The 15877-nt window shown below is 67.8% G+C and overlaps 1 protein-coding gene across 1 annotated transcript; it reads right to left on the reverse strand.

The window, feature by feature from the left end:
* Positions 1-252: 252 nt before the first annotated feature.
* ABCA7 (ATP binding cassette subfamily A member 7) lies at positions 253-15518 on the reverse strand. The gene is made up of 51 exons (XM_032712122.1): positions 15488-15518; positions 13860-13959; positions 13641-13734; positions 13271-13412; positions 13066-13193; positions 12880-13001; positions 12597-12791; positions 12403-12492; positions 12072-12306; positions 11825-11964; positions 11630-11746; positions 11277-11456; positions 10926-11134; positions 10651-10827; positions 10230-10452; positions 9905-10126; positions 9598-9802; positions 9413-9529; positions 9068-9239; positions 8780-8911; positions 8547-8686; positions 8332-8469; positions 7985-8196; positions 7790-7862; positions 7345-7547; positions 7155-7203; positions 6877-6939; positions 6420-6437; positions 6116-6270; positions 5906-6030; positions 5732-5830; positions 5346-5541; positions 5145-5239; positions 4852-4884; positions 4424-4529; positions 4268-4342; positions 3873-4042; positions 3629-3806; positions 3428-3543; positions 3115-3259; positions 2904-3027; positions 2683-2812; positions 2484-2604; positions 2337-2399; positions 2154-2260; positions 1729-1870; positions 1519-1653; positions 1339-1442; positions 1131-1223; positions 814-1051; positions 253-739 (listed from the first exon to the last, which is right to left on the reverse strand). The coding sequence occupies exons 2-51, from the start codon at positions 13938-13940 to the stop codon at positions 599-601; spliced, it is 6768 nt and encodes a 2255-aa protein (XP_032568013.1). The 5' UTR covers positions 13941-13959; positions 15488-15518; the 3' UTR covers positions 253-598.
* Between the last annotated feature and the right edge of the window lie 359 nt (positions 15519-15877).

A 15877-nucleotide genomic window follows, 5' to 3' on the forward strand; every position in this document is an offset into this window, starting at 1 on the left:
TCCCTTGGGAGGGTCACTAACCCCCCCCGGGAGGACCCTTTTGGACCCCCAAGGTGCGGCTCGGGGGGTACCAGTGCCCACCTCCAGGTCGGGGGGAGCCCCAGGCGCGGCCCTGCAGGTCTGTGTGTCCAACTGTGCCAGGGCCACACTGCTGCCCTGTCCCGCTGTGCCCCTGTCCTGCTGTGCCCCCTGTTCCCCAGTGGGGTCATGTCATGGTGAGGGCGATCAGGCCCCCTGTCAGTACCGCGGGTCTTTATTGAATTGCTCAGTTACAGCAAGCTCGGCTCCGGTGGGGAACAGGGGGGGTCCTGGGGTCAGGGGGGGTCCCAGGGCCAGCCCCAGACCCCCCATCCAGATCAACTTTCCCACAGGGCACCACCCACAGGGATCTGGGGCCAGCCCTGCCCTGATGCTCTGACACTCCCCAGCACCCACTGTCCCATGGGATGGTGAAACCACGCCAGTGGGCAGGATGTGCCCAGGCCTCCCCTGTGCAGCTCCGGGGCTCTGGGGTGCCCCGAAGCCCTGTGACCCCAGGTCGTGCTGCGGTGACGACTGGGGAGTGGTCTGTGAGGGTCCATGGGGCACCACTCCCCGCTCAGACAGCGCTCTCCTGGTAGCTGTCATCCTCCAGGAACGTGCTCAGCCTCCTCCCAGGGCTGGGGGCCACATCCTGCCCTGGCGCCGCGGCCTCCCCGGGGTCCCCGTCGCTCTGCTCCTGGGCAAAGTGCACGAAGACCTGCGGGGATGGCGGGGTGAGAGACAGTGCCACGGGACCCCCAGCCACAGCCCCACACCTGCGTGCCCCGTCACCTGGTCGAGGGTGGTCTGGGACACGGAGTAGTCCTCGATGTGGCAGGGGCCGCGGTGGGCGGCCAGGAGGCTGAAGACGGCGGCCAGGGAGGCGGCTCGGGCGGGCAGGTGGTAGCGCAGCAGCCCCCCGTGCCGCTCCCGCAGCTCGATGGCGGGGAAGTGCCGCTGCAGCAGGGCCTGCACCGCCGCCGGGCCGGGGCCGCCCGCCCGCACCACCACCGTGTACCCGTCCCCAAACCTGCGGGGAGAGGGACACCGCTGCAGGGACCGGCCGCAGCCCCCGATCCAAGGAGCCCCCGAGCTCCCCACCCCGGTACCTGTTCTTGAGGTGCTGGACACTGCCCAGGCAGCGGAACCGGCCGTTGACCATGATGGCCATCCTGGTGCAGAGCGCCTCGCACTCCTCCATGCTGGGGGGCACGAGTGAGACCCCCGGGGCAGAGGGGAGCTCCCCTCTGGGGGATTCCCGGGGGCACGGGGGTTGCTCCCCAGTGTGGGGGCTGCAGACCCCGGGTGGGGAATCACCTGTGGGACGTGAGCACCACGGACCGTCCGTCCCGGATGACGCCCAGGATGCGTTCCCACAGGAACCGCCGGGCTTGTGGGTCCATCCCCGTCGTGGGCTCATCCTGCAACGGCCCCGGCTCAGGGTCAGCCCAGGCAGGACCCCGGTGCTTCTGTGGGACCCCCCGCTGCCCCCCTCACCAGGAAGACGACGGGGGGGCAGCCGAGGAGGGCGATGGCCGTGGAGAGCTTGCGTTTGTTGCCCCCGCTGTACTTGCCCGCGGGTCGGTCCGCGTGCGGCCCCAGCCCCAGCGCGGTGATGCCCCACTGAGCCACCTGCAAGAGACAGAGGGGCCGAGGGGGTGAGGGTGGGGGTCTCCTGGGCTGGGGGGGCTGGGATGAGGGCCCTACCCTGGGGGTCTCCTCCTCTGGGACCCCACGCAGGCGACTGTAGAACTCCAGGTGCTCCCGCCCCGTCAGCAGGTCTGTGATGGCATCGAACTGGGGACAGTAACCCATGTGCTGGTGGACAGACTGGAGGTCGGTGAGCACACTGTGGGACAGGGACAGGTCAGCACACTCTGGGGATGGGGACAGGTGAGCACAGGATGGGGACAGGCAAGTGTGGGACAGGGACAGATGAGCATGTTGCGGGGGACACTGCAGGGACACTGCAGGAATAGGGACGAGCAGCTGCAGGCATGAGGATGAGGATGAAGGTGAGCACAAGCACACTGCAAGGACGAGGACCAGAAGGAGCACAGGATGGGGGTGATGGCACAGGTGCTGTGGGGACACAGAGAGAGGGAGCAGCTGTGGGGTCCTGCGTTCACCACCTGTGCCCCTTCAGCCAGGCCTCCCCCAGCGTCACCTCCGTGTCCCCCGTCAGCATCTTGAAGGTCGAAGTCTTCCCAGCGCCGTTCACCCCCAGGAGGCCAAAGCACTGTGGGGACAGAGCAGGGTCACCAGCAGCCCCGGCCCTGCCCACGGTGCCGTCCATCCGTCCGTCTGTCCCTCACCTCCCCGGGGGGGATGGCCACGCAGAGCCGGTCCACGGCCGGAGCCTTCCTGCGCCGGTACACCTGAGCGGGGAGAGGCAGCGCTGGGTGCTCCCATCCCTCACGGGGGGTCCGGGGCTGCGGGGGGGTCCAGCCCTACACACCCACCTTGGTCAGGTCCTTCAGCAGCAGGAGGTGGCCCTGGGGGGGGCTGCTGCCCACCCTCGCCCGCTCCCTGGCCACGTCCCGGTCCTCGTCCCCCAGCGAGGGCAGCTCCGGAGCCCGTGGCCTGGGGGAACAGCGGCAGGGGCACGTCCAGGGCTGCTCATCTGCAGGAACCCCCCAGGCACCCCCGGCCGGGGCTCACCCCAGCCGCAGGAAGAAGCGGTACTGCAGCAGGAGGGTGAAGAGGAAGAAGATGATGCCCTCGACGGCCATGGCGAACATGTTCTTCCCCGCCAGGTCCCAGGAGAGGGGGGACACGAAGCGCCTGTCCCCTGTGAGCACGAGAGGGGCTGTAGGAGGGGTGGACCCCCAAGCTGGCCAGGCTTTGGGGAGGGGGAACAGCCCTGACACCCCCTGACTCACCAAACCTCTCGAAGGCATCGGCCATCGCCTGGTTCTTCACCATGTCGATGAGGCCTCGGCCCAGGCAGAAGTGGGGAAAGATGAGGAAAACCTTCTTCAGGACACGGTTGATGTCATTGAGGTTCTGCCAGGGCAGCAAAGAGAGGGGTGAGTCAGCTGGCACTGGCCCCATGGGAATGGGACAGGGGATCCAGGGCATCCCAAGGCTCACCTGGTCCACGAAGAGCTCCAGCACGAAGGTGGCCACGCTGCCATTGATGCCAATGAAGAGGTTGATGCAGGTCAGGGCCACGTAGGCAGTGCTGGGGATGCTGAAGAGGAAGGAGGCTGGGTACATCAGGGGGGTGATGGACCAGCTACAAGGGAGAAAGGCAGGGGCTGGCTGAGATGCAACCCCCATCCTGGGGGACGTGAAACACCCCCCACCCCCCAGCACCACAATCCCCCTCACCCCGGCTGCCCCCAGCCCCACTCAGAGCCCCCCGTGCCCCCCTTGCCCCCGCTGGGCTCTGCTGCCCCATCACCCGTAGAGCAGCAGCAGCAGCACCAGGGAGGGCAGGTTGTCCGAGGACACGTAGGATTTCTGCTGGAAGCAGAGGAAGATGAGGATGACCAGCAGCGCGGGGACCAGGTAGTTGCACTGTGGGGATAGAGAAGCCGGGAAAAGGTCAGGGGTGGAACCTGCTCCCTCAGGGACTGGTCCCTGTCCCCATCCCCATCCCCACCATGTCCCAGGCGAAGTTGCCCAGCCAGTAGGTGAGGGGCTTCATCCCGCTGACAAACTGCAGGTGCTTGGCCTTGCTGACCCGCTCCTCGATGAGGAAGACGACGAAGCTGGCCGGGACGAAGGACATGGCGAAGATCACGCAGATGGAGACCAGCACGTCCACGGAGGTGGCCATCCTGCCATGGAGGGGAGGGCTCAGCGGGGGCCGGAGGGTCTGCAGGACCCCCATCCCCGGTACTCACAGTGCGGCCTCAGAGAGCTGCTCCTTGGTGAGGTTGAGGGGGTGGTTGGTGGCCGTGATGCCGAAGCGCGTGGGGTCGGTGCCAGGGGGCAGCCGGGCACGCAGCAGCCCATTGCTGGCCACGTTGAGGAAGGAGACCATGGCGTGCCAGCCCTTGTTGTTGAACCAGACCTGCAGCACACGGGGGCCCAGCAGCTTAGAGCCCCCCACCTGCCCTGGCACTGCCCCTGGCTGTGCCCGTGGCACCCCCATCCCCACCCACTGTGCCACCCACTCCCCTCCAGCCCCAGCCTTTTGGTCCCTTTTGGGCCGCTCCACCCCCAGAGGGGATCCACGTGCCACATCCCTGCTGCCCCCCAGCTCTCGCCCCCGTGGGACTCCCAGCCCTGGGTGCACCTTGATGTTCCTGCGGGCGTCCAAACCCTCGATGAAGCGGCTGACATTGGCCAGGAGCCGATCCGAGGGGCTGCCCTGGGTGTGGGAACAGGGTGAGGAGGGGGCTCCCAGCACCAGGGCACAGGAGCTGAGCTGGGGGCCTGAGCCCAGCCATACCGGGGTGATGTTGAGCAGTGCCCGGAGCTCCAGCACCGCCTGATCCACCTCTGCCGCCGACGGCAGGGCCTGGGAGCCGCCGGCACCCAGGGAGAAACCACCGTACCTGTGGGAGAAACAGGGCTCCAAACCTGTCCGAGACCCCACTGCCAGCTGGGCTCCAGGGTCCACGTGGGTCCTTTCCAGCCCAGGAGATTCTACCATTCCATCATTCTATCAAACCTGCCACCCATTTCCCACTGCCATCCCTGCCCAGACTCAACCCTCCACACGCCCAGACGCTGTGGTGAGGGGCACAAGGCAGAGGGCTGAGGCTGGATGGGTGTCAGCTCTGCCCAGCCACCACTCAGATTCTCCCCAACCCCAACGGGCATCTTCTGCCTCACCCTGGCTCAGCTGTGCCAGCCCCCAGCCCCTGCCCAGCTCACCTCTGCTCGTTCACCCACTTCTTGTTCCTCAGCCTGAAAGAAATGGGGTGGGAGGGACAGGGGAGACAGAAACCCCCCGAGGGGATGTGAGGGCAGCGCCTGCTCAGCTGGCCACACTCCCATCAGTGTCCCCTTCCCCTGTGCTTTGGTCCACAGTGTCCCTCCCTGCTGCCACGGCAGTGGCACCCTGTGCCAACGCCCTGCCACCTTCCCCAGGTGTCCCTGGGGTGGTCCCTCAGTGTCCCCACGGTGTCCCTGCAGTGTCCCTGGGTGTTCTCAGCCCCAGCACTCACTCCTGCCGGATGATCTGGGGGTAGGTCTTCACCAGGTAGTCGGAGATGTTCCTGCCCGTCAGGTTCTGCAGGATGTCCCCTGTGCCCCTCTGCACCTGGGGGATGGACAGACGGGCTGGACGGACACTCGGCCCCGTGGCCTCCCTGGAGCATCGCCTGCCCCTGCAGCTCTGGGGCTGCTCCCGCTGGGCTGGGGGTTACCTGGGGTGGAGGGAGCCCCCCAGCCCCCTCGGGACACTCGGGCAACATCCTGTGTGCCCCCGGGCCACTGCACTGGCACGGCGGGGACGGCTCAGCCTGCGTCCAGTTCCGGCGCCACAGCACCTCCAGCAGGGATGGGGGGGCTGAGGGGGCCGAGAAGCCGTCGGGGTGGGAAGCCGGTGGGCACAGCCCCGTCCTGGGCAGCCGGGGAGAGAAACCTTCTGTTACCAGCCTGGTGTGAGCCAGAGGCATCGGGACCCACCACGGGGATGGTTGGGGGTCCCATGGCATCGCACCGGCCGGCAGGGCTGCTCCGAGGGGGTCGGGCACCGAGGTGGGGTCAAGCCCTGGCTGTCCCCTCCAGCCCCCATCCCGCGGACACTCACGTCTGCCCCGCCTCCCTCATGCACTTGGTGCCGAAGCCGGGCTCGGCCAGGAGCGCGTCCAGCAGCCGGGCGGTGTCGGGGTCCCCCGGGGCGTCGTTGCTGGCAGGAGACACAGGAGTGAGCTGGTGGCAGTGGGGGATGGAGGGCACGGGGGGCAGCAGGCTGGGAACACACCTGAAGAAGGTGAACTGCTGCCCGTACATCCAGGGCTGGAGCTGCAGCGGCGGGTACTTCCCGAAGGGCGGCACGATGAGGCTGAAGAGCAGCGCGATGCAGACGAAGACGGCGGGGAGGACGATCTGCGGGGGCCGGGGGTCAGGGTCGGCTCCGCACCCCTTGTCCCATCCCCTCCCCACGGCCCCATCCCGGTCCCCCGGGTCCTACCTGTGCGAAGAAGCCGCGGGTGCTGCGCCGAGCGTGGAGCATCCTCTTGGTGAAGAGAGCGCGGAGCTGGCGGCAGACGAGTGCCCAGCCCCTCACCCTGCCGCAGGCCCGCCCCGCCGCCCCCCGCAGCAGGTCTGTCTCCCGGGGCTCCTCTGCTGCCAGGGCAGAGACAGGTCTGGCAAGGGGCTCGTGCCAGGTGGGGCACGGGGGGACGGGGTGGGTGCTGGCAGAGGCATCCCCCCCTCAGCAGGGATGGCATGCTGCATGCAGGAGCCCCCCAGCACCCCCGGCCCCCAGGTCCTACCTCGCCGGGCTCCTTTGGCTCAATGTAAAGGAGAGCAGAGAGGGGTTACAGCCGTGCGGTGCTGTCCCGGCCAGGGTGAGCACCCACCCAGGGCAGAGCTGGCACCCCAAACCATCACAGCCCCCCAGGCTCCCCTGGCTGCCCCCATGCCAGCTCTATCTCCAGGAGAAGGGGGCTGGATATGCCTCCGGGGATTTCATGTCCCATCCCAACCTCTGCATACATCTGGGCTCCCCCAAACCCACCCTCATCCTGGATCCTGGCTCTGGGGGCACCCCAAAACCGGGAGGTAGAAATGCTGCACGAGGGTCCCTGAGCATCCCCCTGCCCCAAGGGATGCCTGCCTGGATGGACACCTGCCCGGATGGACATGTGCCATGGCCCCAGCCCCAGCCCCAGGGGTGGAGGTGGGGAACACCCAGCAGCAGCTCAGGGGTCCCAGCTCCCCCCTCCTTACCCAGCTCCCCATCGGCCACATCTGCGTCCCCCACCTCGCTGGGAGCTGCTCCTCTCCTGGTGCCTGAGAAAATGGGGATGAGATGCCAGGGTGGGACCCATGTTACAGGCTGTGACACCTCCCTGCACCCACAGGTGCTCCCAGTAGGGACCCTGGCCCTGGGAGGGACACACAGAGTGCTGGGGACACCCCCACCCCTCTGTTCTGGGCTGGTGAGCATCTCCTCAGCCCCCCTTACAGCCCAGAGCTCAGCTCCAGCCGGGATCGAGGGGTTTTACCTGCAGTGTCAGTGTTCAGCCCCGTGTCCTCAGCCACCTTCAGGAAGATCTGGGGGGGTCGGGGGGCTGGTGTTAAACATGACACCAGTTCCCACAGCCCAGTGAGGGAAAGCCCTTGGTCACGGGCAGGGGCGGGACCCCCGGCAGCCGTGGGCAGCCATGGGAGCCTGATCACAGCCCCACTGGGTACCTCTTCCAGGGTGGTGTCGGAGATGCCGTAGCTGGAGACTCCCAGCTCCCCCAGGCGCGCATCCAGCTCACGGAACAGCTCCCCAAAGGCCCCGTCCCGGGCCCCGCTGTAGGGCAGGACAAAGAGCACCTCGTGCCCGATGTCCTCCACCAGCCGGGAGCCGGGCACCAGCTTCTGGATCAGTGCAGACAGCTGGGCCACATCTGGGGGAACAGGGAGGGCTGGAAACCTGGGCCAGGGGCCACTGGCTGGTGCAGCTGACCACAGCTGGCACGTGCCCAGCATCCCAGCCTTAGGGTCCCCGGGAGAGCTGGAGGGGATGGGGACCCCCTTCTGCCCCACCAGTGCAGGGGGGTCAGGAGCCAGCGGCAGGGCTGTGCATTCCCAGCCCCCCCAGCTGACAGGGAAGCAGCTGGGGGGGAACCACGGGGGCCGGGACCCTCACCCACGGCGCTGGCCTCGCTGCTCCGCTCGCTGCCCAGGCCCGTGTCACTGCTGCGCTCCGAGTCACTGCCGTCCTGCGGGAAAGGGCAGCTGGAGTCTGGCACCCCACAACAGGACCTGGCCCCCAGTGCCCCCAGTCCCCGGATGGAGGCACTGGTTGCCCCTGGCAGAAGCCCCTTGGGGCTGAGGGACCCACCTTTTTGGTGACACCGGGGACAGCACCAGTGCTACCACCTGTCCCGCTTCGCTCCCGCTTCACCAGGGTGAGGTGGTACCCGGTGCCCAGCCTGGCCTTGAGGAAGAGGGGGGACCCGCAGCAGCAGAGCCGGCCCTGCGAGATGATGGCTGTGCGGTCCCCGAGCAGCTCCGCCTCGTCCATGTAGTGGGTGGACAGGATGATGGTGCGACCTGGGAGCAGGGAGGGGGCTTGATCCCGGACCCTCCTGCTGGTCCCCCCATCGCGGGTTTTTCCCACCAGCACGTCCCCCCGCTCCCTCCGGGCTGGAGGGCTCAGAGGGAGCAGCTCACGGCCCCAGCGCTGACCTTTGCGGTACTTGAGCAGCAGCTCCCAGATGCTGCGGCGGGAGAAGGGGTCGACGCCGGCCGTGGGCTCGTCCAGGACGACCACCCGGGAGCCGCCCACGAAGGCGATGGCCACCGAGAGCTTCCGCTGCATCCCGCCTGCAGAGGGACAGCGTTGGGGGCACCCGGGGGCCACTGACCCCCGCTCGGGCACCCGCCCTGTCCCCCGCACGCACCCGAGAGGTTCCTGGTCTGCTCCCGGTGCTTGTGGGGCAGCCCCGTGTCCTGGAGCAGCTGCTCCATCTCCTCCTGCACCTGCTGCTCTGAGAGCCCCTTCAGCCGCCCGTAGAACCAGACGTGCTCCTCCACTGTCAGGCTGGGGGGCAGGGTGAGGGGGGTAGGGTGAGGGGGGAAGGGTCTGAGGGGGACAGCCCAGCATCACTCCCCCCGCACGCCCGCCCCTGCCTACATGTTGAAGAGCACATTGTGCTGGGGACACATCCCCATGGATTTGCGGATGGTGTCGATATCAGAGCGGATGTCCAAGCCCAGGATATAGGCAGTGCCCGAGGTGGGGGGCAGGAGGCCAGTCAGGATGGACCTGGATGGGGAAGTGGTGGGGAAAGGTGGTCATGGAGCACAGGAGCAGCAGTGCTTGAGGCTGTGATGTCCTGTCCTATACGGTGACCCGGGTGGAGATAGGGTCAAGCTCGGCTCCTGTCCCCAGCCATGGCCACACAGCCCCCCCATGGCTCACATGGTGGTGGTCTTCCCGGCGCCATTGTGGCCCAGGAAGGACGTGATCTGCCCCTCGTAGAAGTCCAGGCTCAGCCCGTTGACGGCCGCGCGGCCACTGCTGCCATAAACCTTCACCAGGTTGCGGATGGAGACGCCGGGCTGGAGCTGGGCAGGCGGCTCCTCCACCAGCACTGGAAGCCACCGTGGGGTCACGTCCCAGGCAGGACCCCTCGCTGGGGGCAGGACCCCTTGCCACAGGGTGCAGGACCTTCCACTCAAGGGCAAGGCCCAGGCTGGAGGGCTCCAGCCCTGCTCCATGGCCACTGCCCTTGGCCACAGGGCTCTGGGGTGGGCAGGGACTCACCTTGGGGTGCAGTGAGGGGGCTGGTGGGGCACAGGGGGTGCCCAGCTGAGGACAACTCTCCAAACCAGTAGCTCTTCAGGAAGGGGAAATTCCAGGGCTTGGGGATCCCATACTGACCTGCAGCAGAGGGGGCTGAGCAGGGCCAGGACTGGGGGGCTGCCGGTGGCCAGGGGGCCTGTGCTCACCTGGGAAGACGCCCTCAATGTACCAGGTGGCCAGGCCATAGAGGCTGGCGTCCAGCAGCAGCAGCCCCATGGCCGCCGCGAAGTTGTAGGGGTCTCCTGGCACAGGGCTGGCACCCAGGTTGTGCCACTGGATGCCCACTCCCTGCTCTTCATAGAGGGAGAAGTAATCGCAGCCGAAGCCAAAGGCCACGGGGGACAGCAGGCTCTGGGGGCGGCGAGAACAGCGGTGTGGGCAAAGCCCAGCCCAGGGGCTGCAGCCCAAAGGTCCCTGCCCAGAGCAGAGGGGAGGGGCAGCCCCGTCGCTCACCACGAGGACGCGCAGCGGGAAGGTGATGTAGTCGCGCCAGGCGACGCACAGCACATAGGGCAGGTACAGGGAGAAGTAGATGATGCCGCCGCACGCCGAGGCCAGGTTGGCGCGGAGGAAGAAGGTGCTGATGAGGAAGCACTGGCTGATGGTGGCCACCGAGAAGGTGCCGAGGAAGAGGAAAATGACAGCTGGGTCGCTGTAGGGCAGGATGTTTCCCAGCTGTGGATGGAGGCAGGTTGGATCCTGCAGAGCCCCCCGTGCTGGCTCCCAGTCCCAGTGCTCCCTGTGTCAGCCACACTGTCCCCTGAGACCTGCAACCTGCCTTGAGGATGAGGACGAGGAGGGCAGAACTGAGGAGGAAGGGGATGAAGCTGCTGAGGAACCAGCTGAGCCAGAGGATCCCACTGCTTAGCCCCATGGTCTTCATGGTCTCCTTGAGACGTGTCTCCTTTTCGTGCACCACCCCCTTGATGATCATGGCCACCGAGTAGATCCAGGCCAGCGTCATGAAGAGGGGCAGCGAGCGGTTCAGGACACGCAGGAACCTGGGGAGATGCCACCAGCCCTTCCACGCCCCGCCCGACACCCCTGGGCCACCGCAGGGCCAGGGACAGCGGGACACGCCCAGCCCTGCGCCACCTCCCCAGGGCAGTGATGCTGTAGGATGCTCAGACACGTCCCCTGCAGCACAGGGGGATCACTCGAGGGTCCCAGGGGGCCGGGGCCGTCCCTCACCCACTCACACATCGTCCACGTAGCAGGGATAGGGCATTTGCTGGACATAGACCCCTGTCCGTGGGGCAGCCCCCGTCTGCACCCGCACCACCGCCTGCTCCACCAGGTCCTGCACGTAGACAAAGCCCCCCCAGACGTAGCGCAGGTCGCTGAAGGGGTCGGCTGCGGGGCCTGGGTCCCAAAACCTGGGGGTAGAGCACAGTGCTGGGAGCAGGGACCCCCCCCCCACGGGCACAGGCTGCTCGGGAGGCCGTGGAGAACAGCAGGGCGGGTGTCCCCCAACCTGTCCTTGATCTTGTTGGTCCTCGTGACATCGTCGATGTCCATGCGGATCTTGTAGCGGACATGGGGGGGCAGCACAGGGGCCGTGGCATTGATGGGAGGCTGGAAGACCACGGCTGCCCAAAACTGCTGCTCCTCCAGCAGCTCCAGGGCCCGGGCGACCAGCTGCTCCTCAGTGGCCACCGCCTCAATCTTGTCCAGGCAGATGCACTGTAGGAGGGCAGGCAGGGCTCAGCAGGCACGGAGGGACAGGCAGGGCAGGCAGGGCTCAGCAGGCACGGAGGGACAGGCAGGGCAGGCAGGGCTCAGCCGATGCAGGGGCCCAGCCTGCCCACAAAGGAGGGACACTCACCTCCATGAACTGTGACAGGGTGCTCAGGACCGTGTCCACATCAGCGTACACCTGGTGCCAGGTGAGCCCGGGCCCGGCTGCCGGCCCCGCCAGGAATGTGGCCAATTCCGGCAGCTTCCAGGAGGTGCCGTTGAGGAACCCATCCAGGAGCTGGGCTGTGCCTGGGGCCAGCAGCAGCTCCTGCAAAGCACCAGGGTAGCAGGGGCCATGCAGCCCACCCTGCTCCAGTTGCATCCCACCCCACTCCTGTCCAGAAGCCCCAGATGCCCCCCACCACACCCCATCCTGCACCCCACCCTGTCCTGCACCCCACGGCAGCCTGGTCCCCGATGGGGGGGTCTAGGGTCACACACCTGGAGCACCTGTATCTCCAGGCTGCTGTTGAGGATGGTGTAGATCCGGGGTCCCAGCTCCTGCCAGGCGCCCCCCACCTCCCCCAGCACTGCCAGCTCCCGGAATGTCCGATTCACCTGGGTGAGAGGGATGAGGCAGGTCCTGGTTGAGACCTCCTCAATTCCTCCCCCAGACCCCTCACAGCCCCCACTCACCTCGGCCATGACGCTGTCGGGGCCGGGCCCGGGTGGCGTGTACAGGATCTTGCCCACAAAGAGGGGCTTGATGCCCCTCCAGAAGATCTGTGAGAAGGGGTTGGACTCCAGGCTGAGGAGCAGCTCCCGGCAGAAGGGACCTGAGGGGGGGAGAGCTGAGCCCTCGCCACCAGCCCCCCATCCCTGTCCCTGCTGCCCCCCCTGCCCCTGGTCGAGCCCTCCACAGCCCCCTGCAGCCCCCGCTCACTGCTGCTGCCCGAGGCCGCCGATCTCCGCTCCGAGCTGTTGCGGTCCAGGAAGGCTTTGACATCGTTGTCCTCGTACCAGTTGAGGGAGGGGATCCTGAGCCCCCCGCCCTCGGGGTGACCGCAGGCGATGCGTGACAGGGCTGTGAACGCGCCCGCACCGGGGGCGCTGCTGTTGGGGGCCCTCAAATCCTCAAGCTCCCGCCGCAGCTCAGCCAGGCTGGTCATGGAGGAGATCTGGGAGAGCGGGAGGGGGAGTGGAGTGGGGTGACAGGGACGGGGCACCCAGAGACAGTGTGGGGGTGCATAGGGGGCAGGGGAAGTGGGGGGTACCTCCTCCATCAGGGATGCTGCATCCCGCAGGAAGGTACCCAAGGCTTCCACGGTGCCAACAATTCCACCCACATCTGAGCTCAGCTGTTCCTACAAGGGGGCATGGGAAGGGAGTCACAGCCACTCTGGATGGGCCAGGAGGCTCTGCCTCGTCGCCTTCCAGCACCCAGCACCCGGCCAGGCTGGGAGCTCACCACCACGAGCCGTGGGAAGTCCAACTGGGAGAGGAAGGAGCCCTCCATGGCACGGAGCTGGGGGCCAGGCAGGGCACAGAGCCCTCGCTGCAGGCGCTGGGTGGAAGCGGCGTCGCCCCCCGCCAGGAATGCCCCCAGCTCCGAGGCGTTGCAGACCAGGGCCTTCAGTGGGAGGCGAATGCCCGCCAGGGAGAACTGCAGGGAGAGGGCAGTCATGATGCAGTCACTGGCACCATGGGCACTGGGAGAGGGCACCGGGAGAGGGCACCGTGCTGACACTCACGATGCGGGGGCTGAGCCGAGCCCCCATCAGCTCATCCACCAGCGCCGGGGCCAGAGACGTGTTGGTCCGCAGGAACCGTGAGAAGGTCTCGTCCTCTCTCAGGTATTCCCTCACTGGCAGGGCTGGAGGGGCAGGGGTCAGCCAAGGGTCTCGCTTCCCCGGCCCCCCCCCACTCCCAGTGCTCACCCTCCCGCTGATTCCCGCTCTCCCGGAGCCGGCGCAGGGCGGGCAGGAGCCGGGAGAAGCTGCGCAGGAGCCGCTGCCCCTCGGAGCGGAGCAGGACCTGCCGGGCTTCGGACAGGAGGCGGGAGAGGCTGTGGGACACGGGGTGGGCAGTGAGACCCCGGCCCAGCCCTGCTCTGCCCCACAGCCCCACAGCCCCTCCGCTCACATGGAGCCGTCGAAGTTGCCCACCACGCCGGGGGCCTCTCCCGCCGTGGGGTGTCGGAAGCAGGGGTTGTTCATGTTGCAGATGATGCCCTGGAGCCAGGACAGGGTCCCTGCCGAAGGCAGTGCCTTGTTGGGGAAGTGGCCTGTGGGAGAGGGAGGCAGGTGCAGGGGGCAGCATGGGATCCCCGGGACCCCCCCCACACACACACCAGAGCAAGGAGATGCCAGCGAGTCCCCACGCTCTGATCACCTCCTGTGTTTGTCCCCTGGTGCCACCCCACAGGGCTCCCATACAGGGGGCACACAGGGGGGTCCCAGGAGGCACAGGGGGTCATTACCAGCCAGAGGGTGGTCCGGCAGGGGAAACTCACACTCATGCTGCTTGAAGGGTGGGTGAGATCGTCGCACCGAGATCAGGATGAGGAAGAGGAAGAGGGGCCACAGGATCTCGATGGCCAGCTGGATCTGGGGGAGACCCACAGTTGGGGGGGAATCTCTGTCCCCATCATTGCCCAGAGCTCTGCCTGCCTCTGTGCCAGGAGCCAGTGGCTCAGGGTGCCCCACACCCCAGTCCCCAGTCACTCACTCACCCGCTGCCGCCGGCGGTAGGTGAAGTTCTTCCAGAGCAGCAGCCCCAGCTGGGTGCCCCAGCTGGCCATGGCAGGGGGCATGGACCCTGCTTGGCTCCGGCTGCGGGGGAGAGCAGGGGGTTCAGCCCCAAGCTGGGGGCGACTGTGGGGCCCTCACTTCCCTCTGGGTCAGGGCTTATCACACCCTGGGCAAAGTGCAGGGCACAGGGCTGAGCCCCAGGGCTGGCAGGAGCTGGATGGCATTCCTGCAGAAAAGCTCCTTTCCGGAGCTAATGCCTCAAATTCCATTCTTTCCTGAACCAAAAGCAGCGGAATTGGGCACAAGCTCTGTCCAGGAGCCATGAGCGAGATTCGCAGCCCAGCACAGGGTGCGGCTCCAAGCCCTGGCGACCTGGGCAGCCCGGGGGAGGCAGGGACCTGCCCGTGCCCCAGTTTTCCCATGGGAGGGGTGTGGATGGGTGTTTCTGCGAGACCCTCAGCACCCCAGGAGGGGAATTGCGTTGGTGCAGCAGGCTCGAGGCACGAGCTTCCACACCCGGGTCCAGCAGGTACTTCTCGAGCTGTGCTGGGACCCCAGAGCTTCAGTTCTGTCCCTTCCCAGCACCAGCCCGGTTTTCTGTCAGCTCCTAGGAATTCACTCACCCCTGGAGAGGGGCCAGCAGCCCCCGGGCAGGGCAGCAAAGCGCTGCCAAGGCGGCTCCGTGCCCAGCCCGTTGGCGGCGGCGGCACGACCCAACCCGCAGCGTTCCGCCCGGTGCACCCACCCACGCCCCGGGAGAACCGAGCTCCGGGGCGGCTCCCCGGTCACCGCGAGGCCGGGACACTCCGCCCCCCCCCCCCTTGCTGCTCGTTTTCCCTCGGAGCCGGGGAAGCCGTGGGCTCACCCGCCGCCCCGCGCCCGCAGCCGCCCGCCCGCCTCCGGGGCTAAGCCGGGTCCCGGGCACAGCCGGGATAAACGGGCACCGGGATTAGGATCCCGGCTGGGAAATCCGCCTAATCGGCCTGAGTGAGGGTCGGGGCCAGGATTCCTCCGGGGGTGCACCGGGGCAGATGGGGTGACACGAGGGAACAGGGACGGCTGCCGGGGTGAGGGTGTCTAGGGGTCCCCATTCGCTGGAACCGGGGGTGCTGCGGCACTTTTCGGGACCAAACAGCCACAGAATCCCGGGATCCTCCCAGGGGGATTCGCGCGGGAATCTGCTCACTCATCCCACGCGGACCAACACGCCGCATCGCTGCAACTGAGAGGACCGGCGGACCCCCCGCCCGCGGCACCCCTCGACCCGGCATCCCCCGGGCCCGGCGCCCCTCGACCCGCTTCCGCCGCACGGAGCCCCGCTCTGGAAGGGTTGCAGAGTCACCGGGAGGCGGACGGGCCAGGGGAACGCGGGGGCAGCCCGGGGGACACACGGACAGCCCAGGATGGGTCATGGGAACGGCTCGAGGGGGAGATGGGGACAGCCCACGGGGGAGATGGGGACAGCTCGGGGGTACGATGGGGGCACGGGGACCCCGGGGGGGCGGGGAGGTGCGGACAGTCCTGGGAGGACGCTGCACGGCCGAGAGCAGCAGCCGGGACACAGCCCCTCCTTTCCCCCCCGCAGCCCCCGGCCCGGGACCCCCGTTACCTGCGGCCCCTTTAAGAGACCCCGCGGCTCCACCGGGCGCGCGCAGGCCCCGCCCCTCCCGGCGCTACAAAGTATCCGCGGGCGTGACGTCACGGGAAGGCTCTTAAAGGGGCCGCGCAGGCGGGGGGGGCTCGGGGCGGTGCGAGGAGCGGGAGCCCCGCCCGGACCCTCTGCCCTTCCCCCGCCCCACCCCGCCCGTGGGAGCCCCGCGGGGCAGCGCGGTTCTCTGAAACGCGGCATTTCCCCCCAGAAAGGTGGGTCCCTGCCCGGACAGGCACGGCACGTCCGGTCCCGTCGGCACCGGCAATCCCACATCTGTCAACCCCACATCCGTTTAATCCAGCAGCCCGTTCCCGGCTCCCGCTCGGCCCACAGGGACACGCAGCCTCC

The sequence above is a fragment of the Chiroxiphia lanceolata genome, chromosome 27 (assembly GCF_009829145.1).
Source record: "Chiroxiphia lanceolata isolate bChiLan1 chromosome 27, bChiLan1.pri, whole genome shotgun sequence".
Classification (NCBI taxonomy): Eukaryota; Metazoa; Chordata; class Aves; order Passeriformes; family Pipridae; genus Chiroxiphia; species Chiroxiphia lanceolata.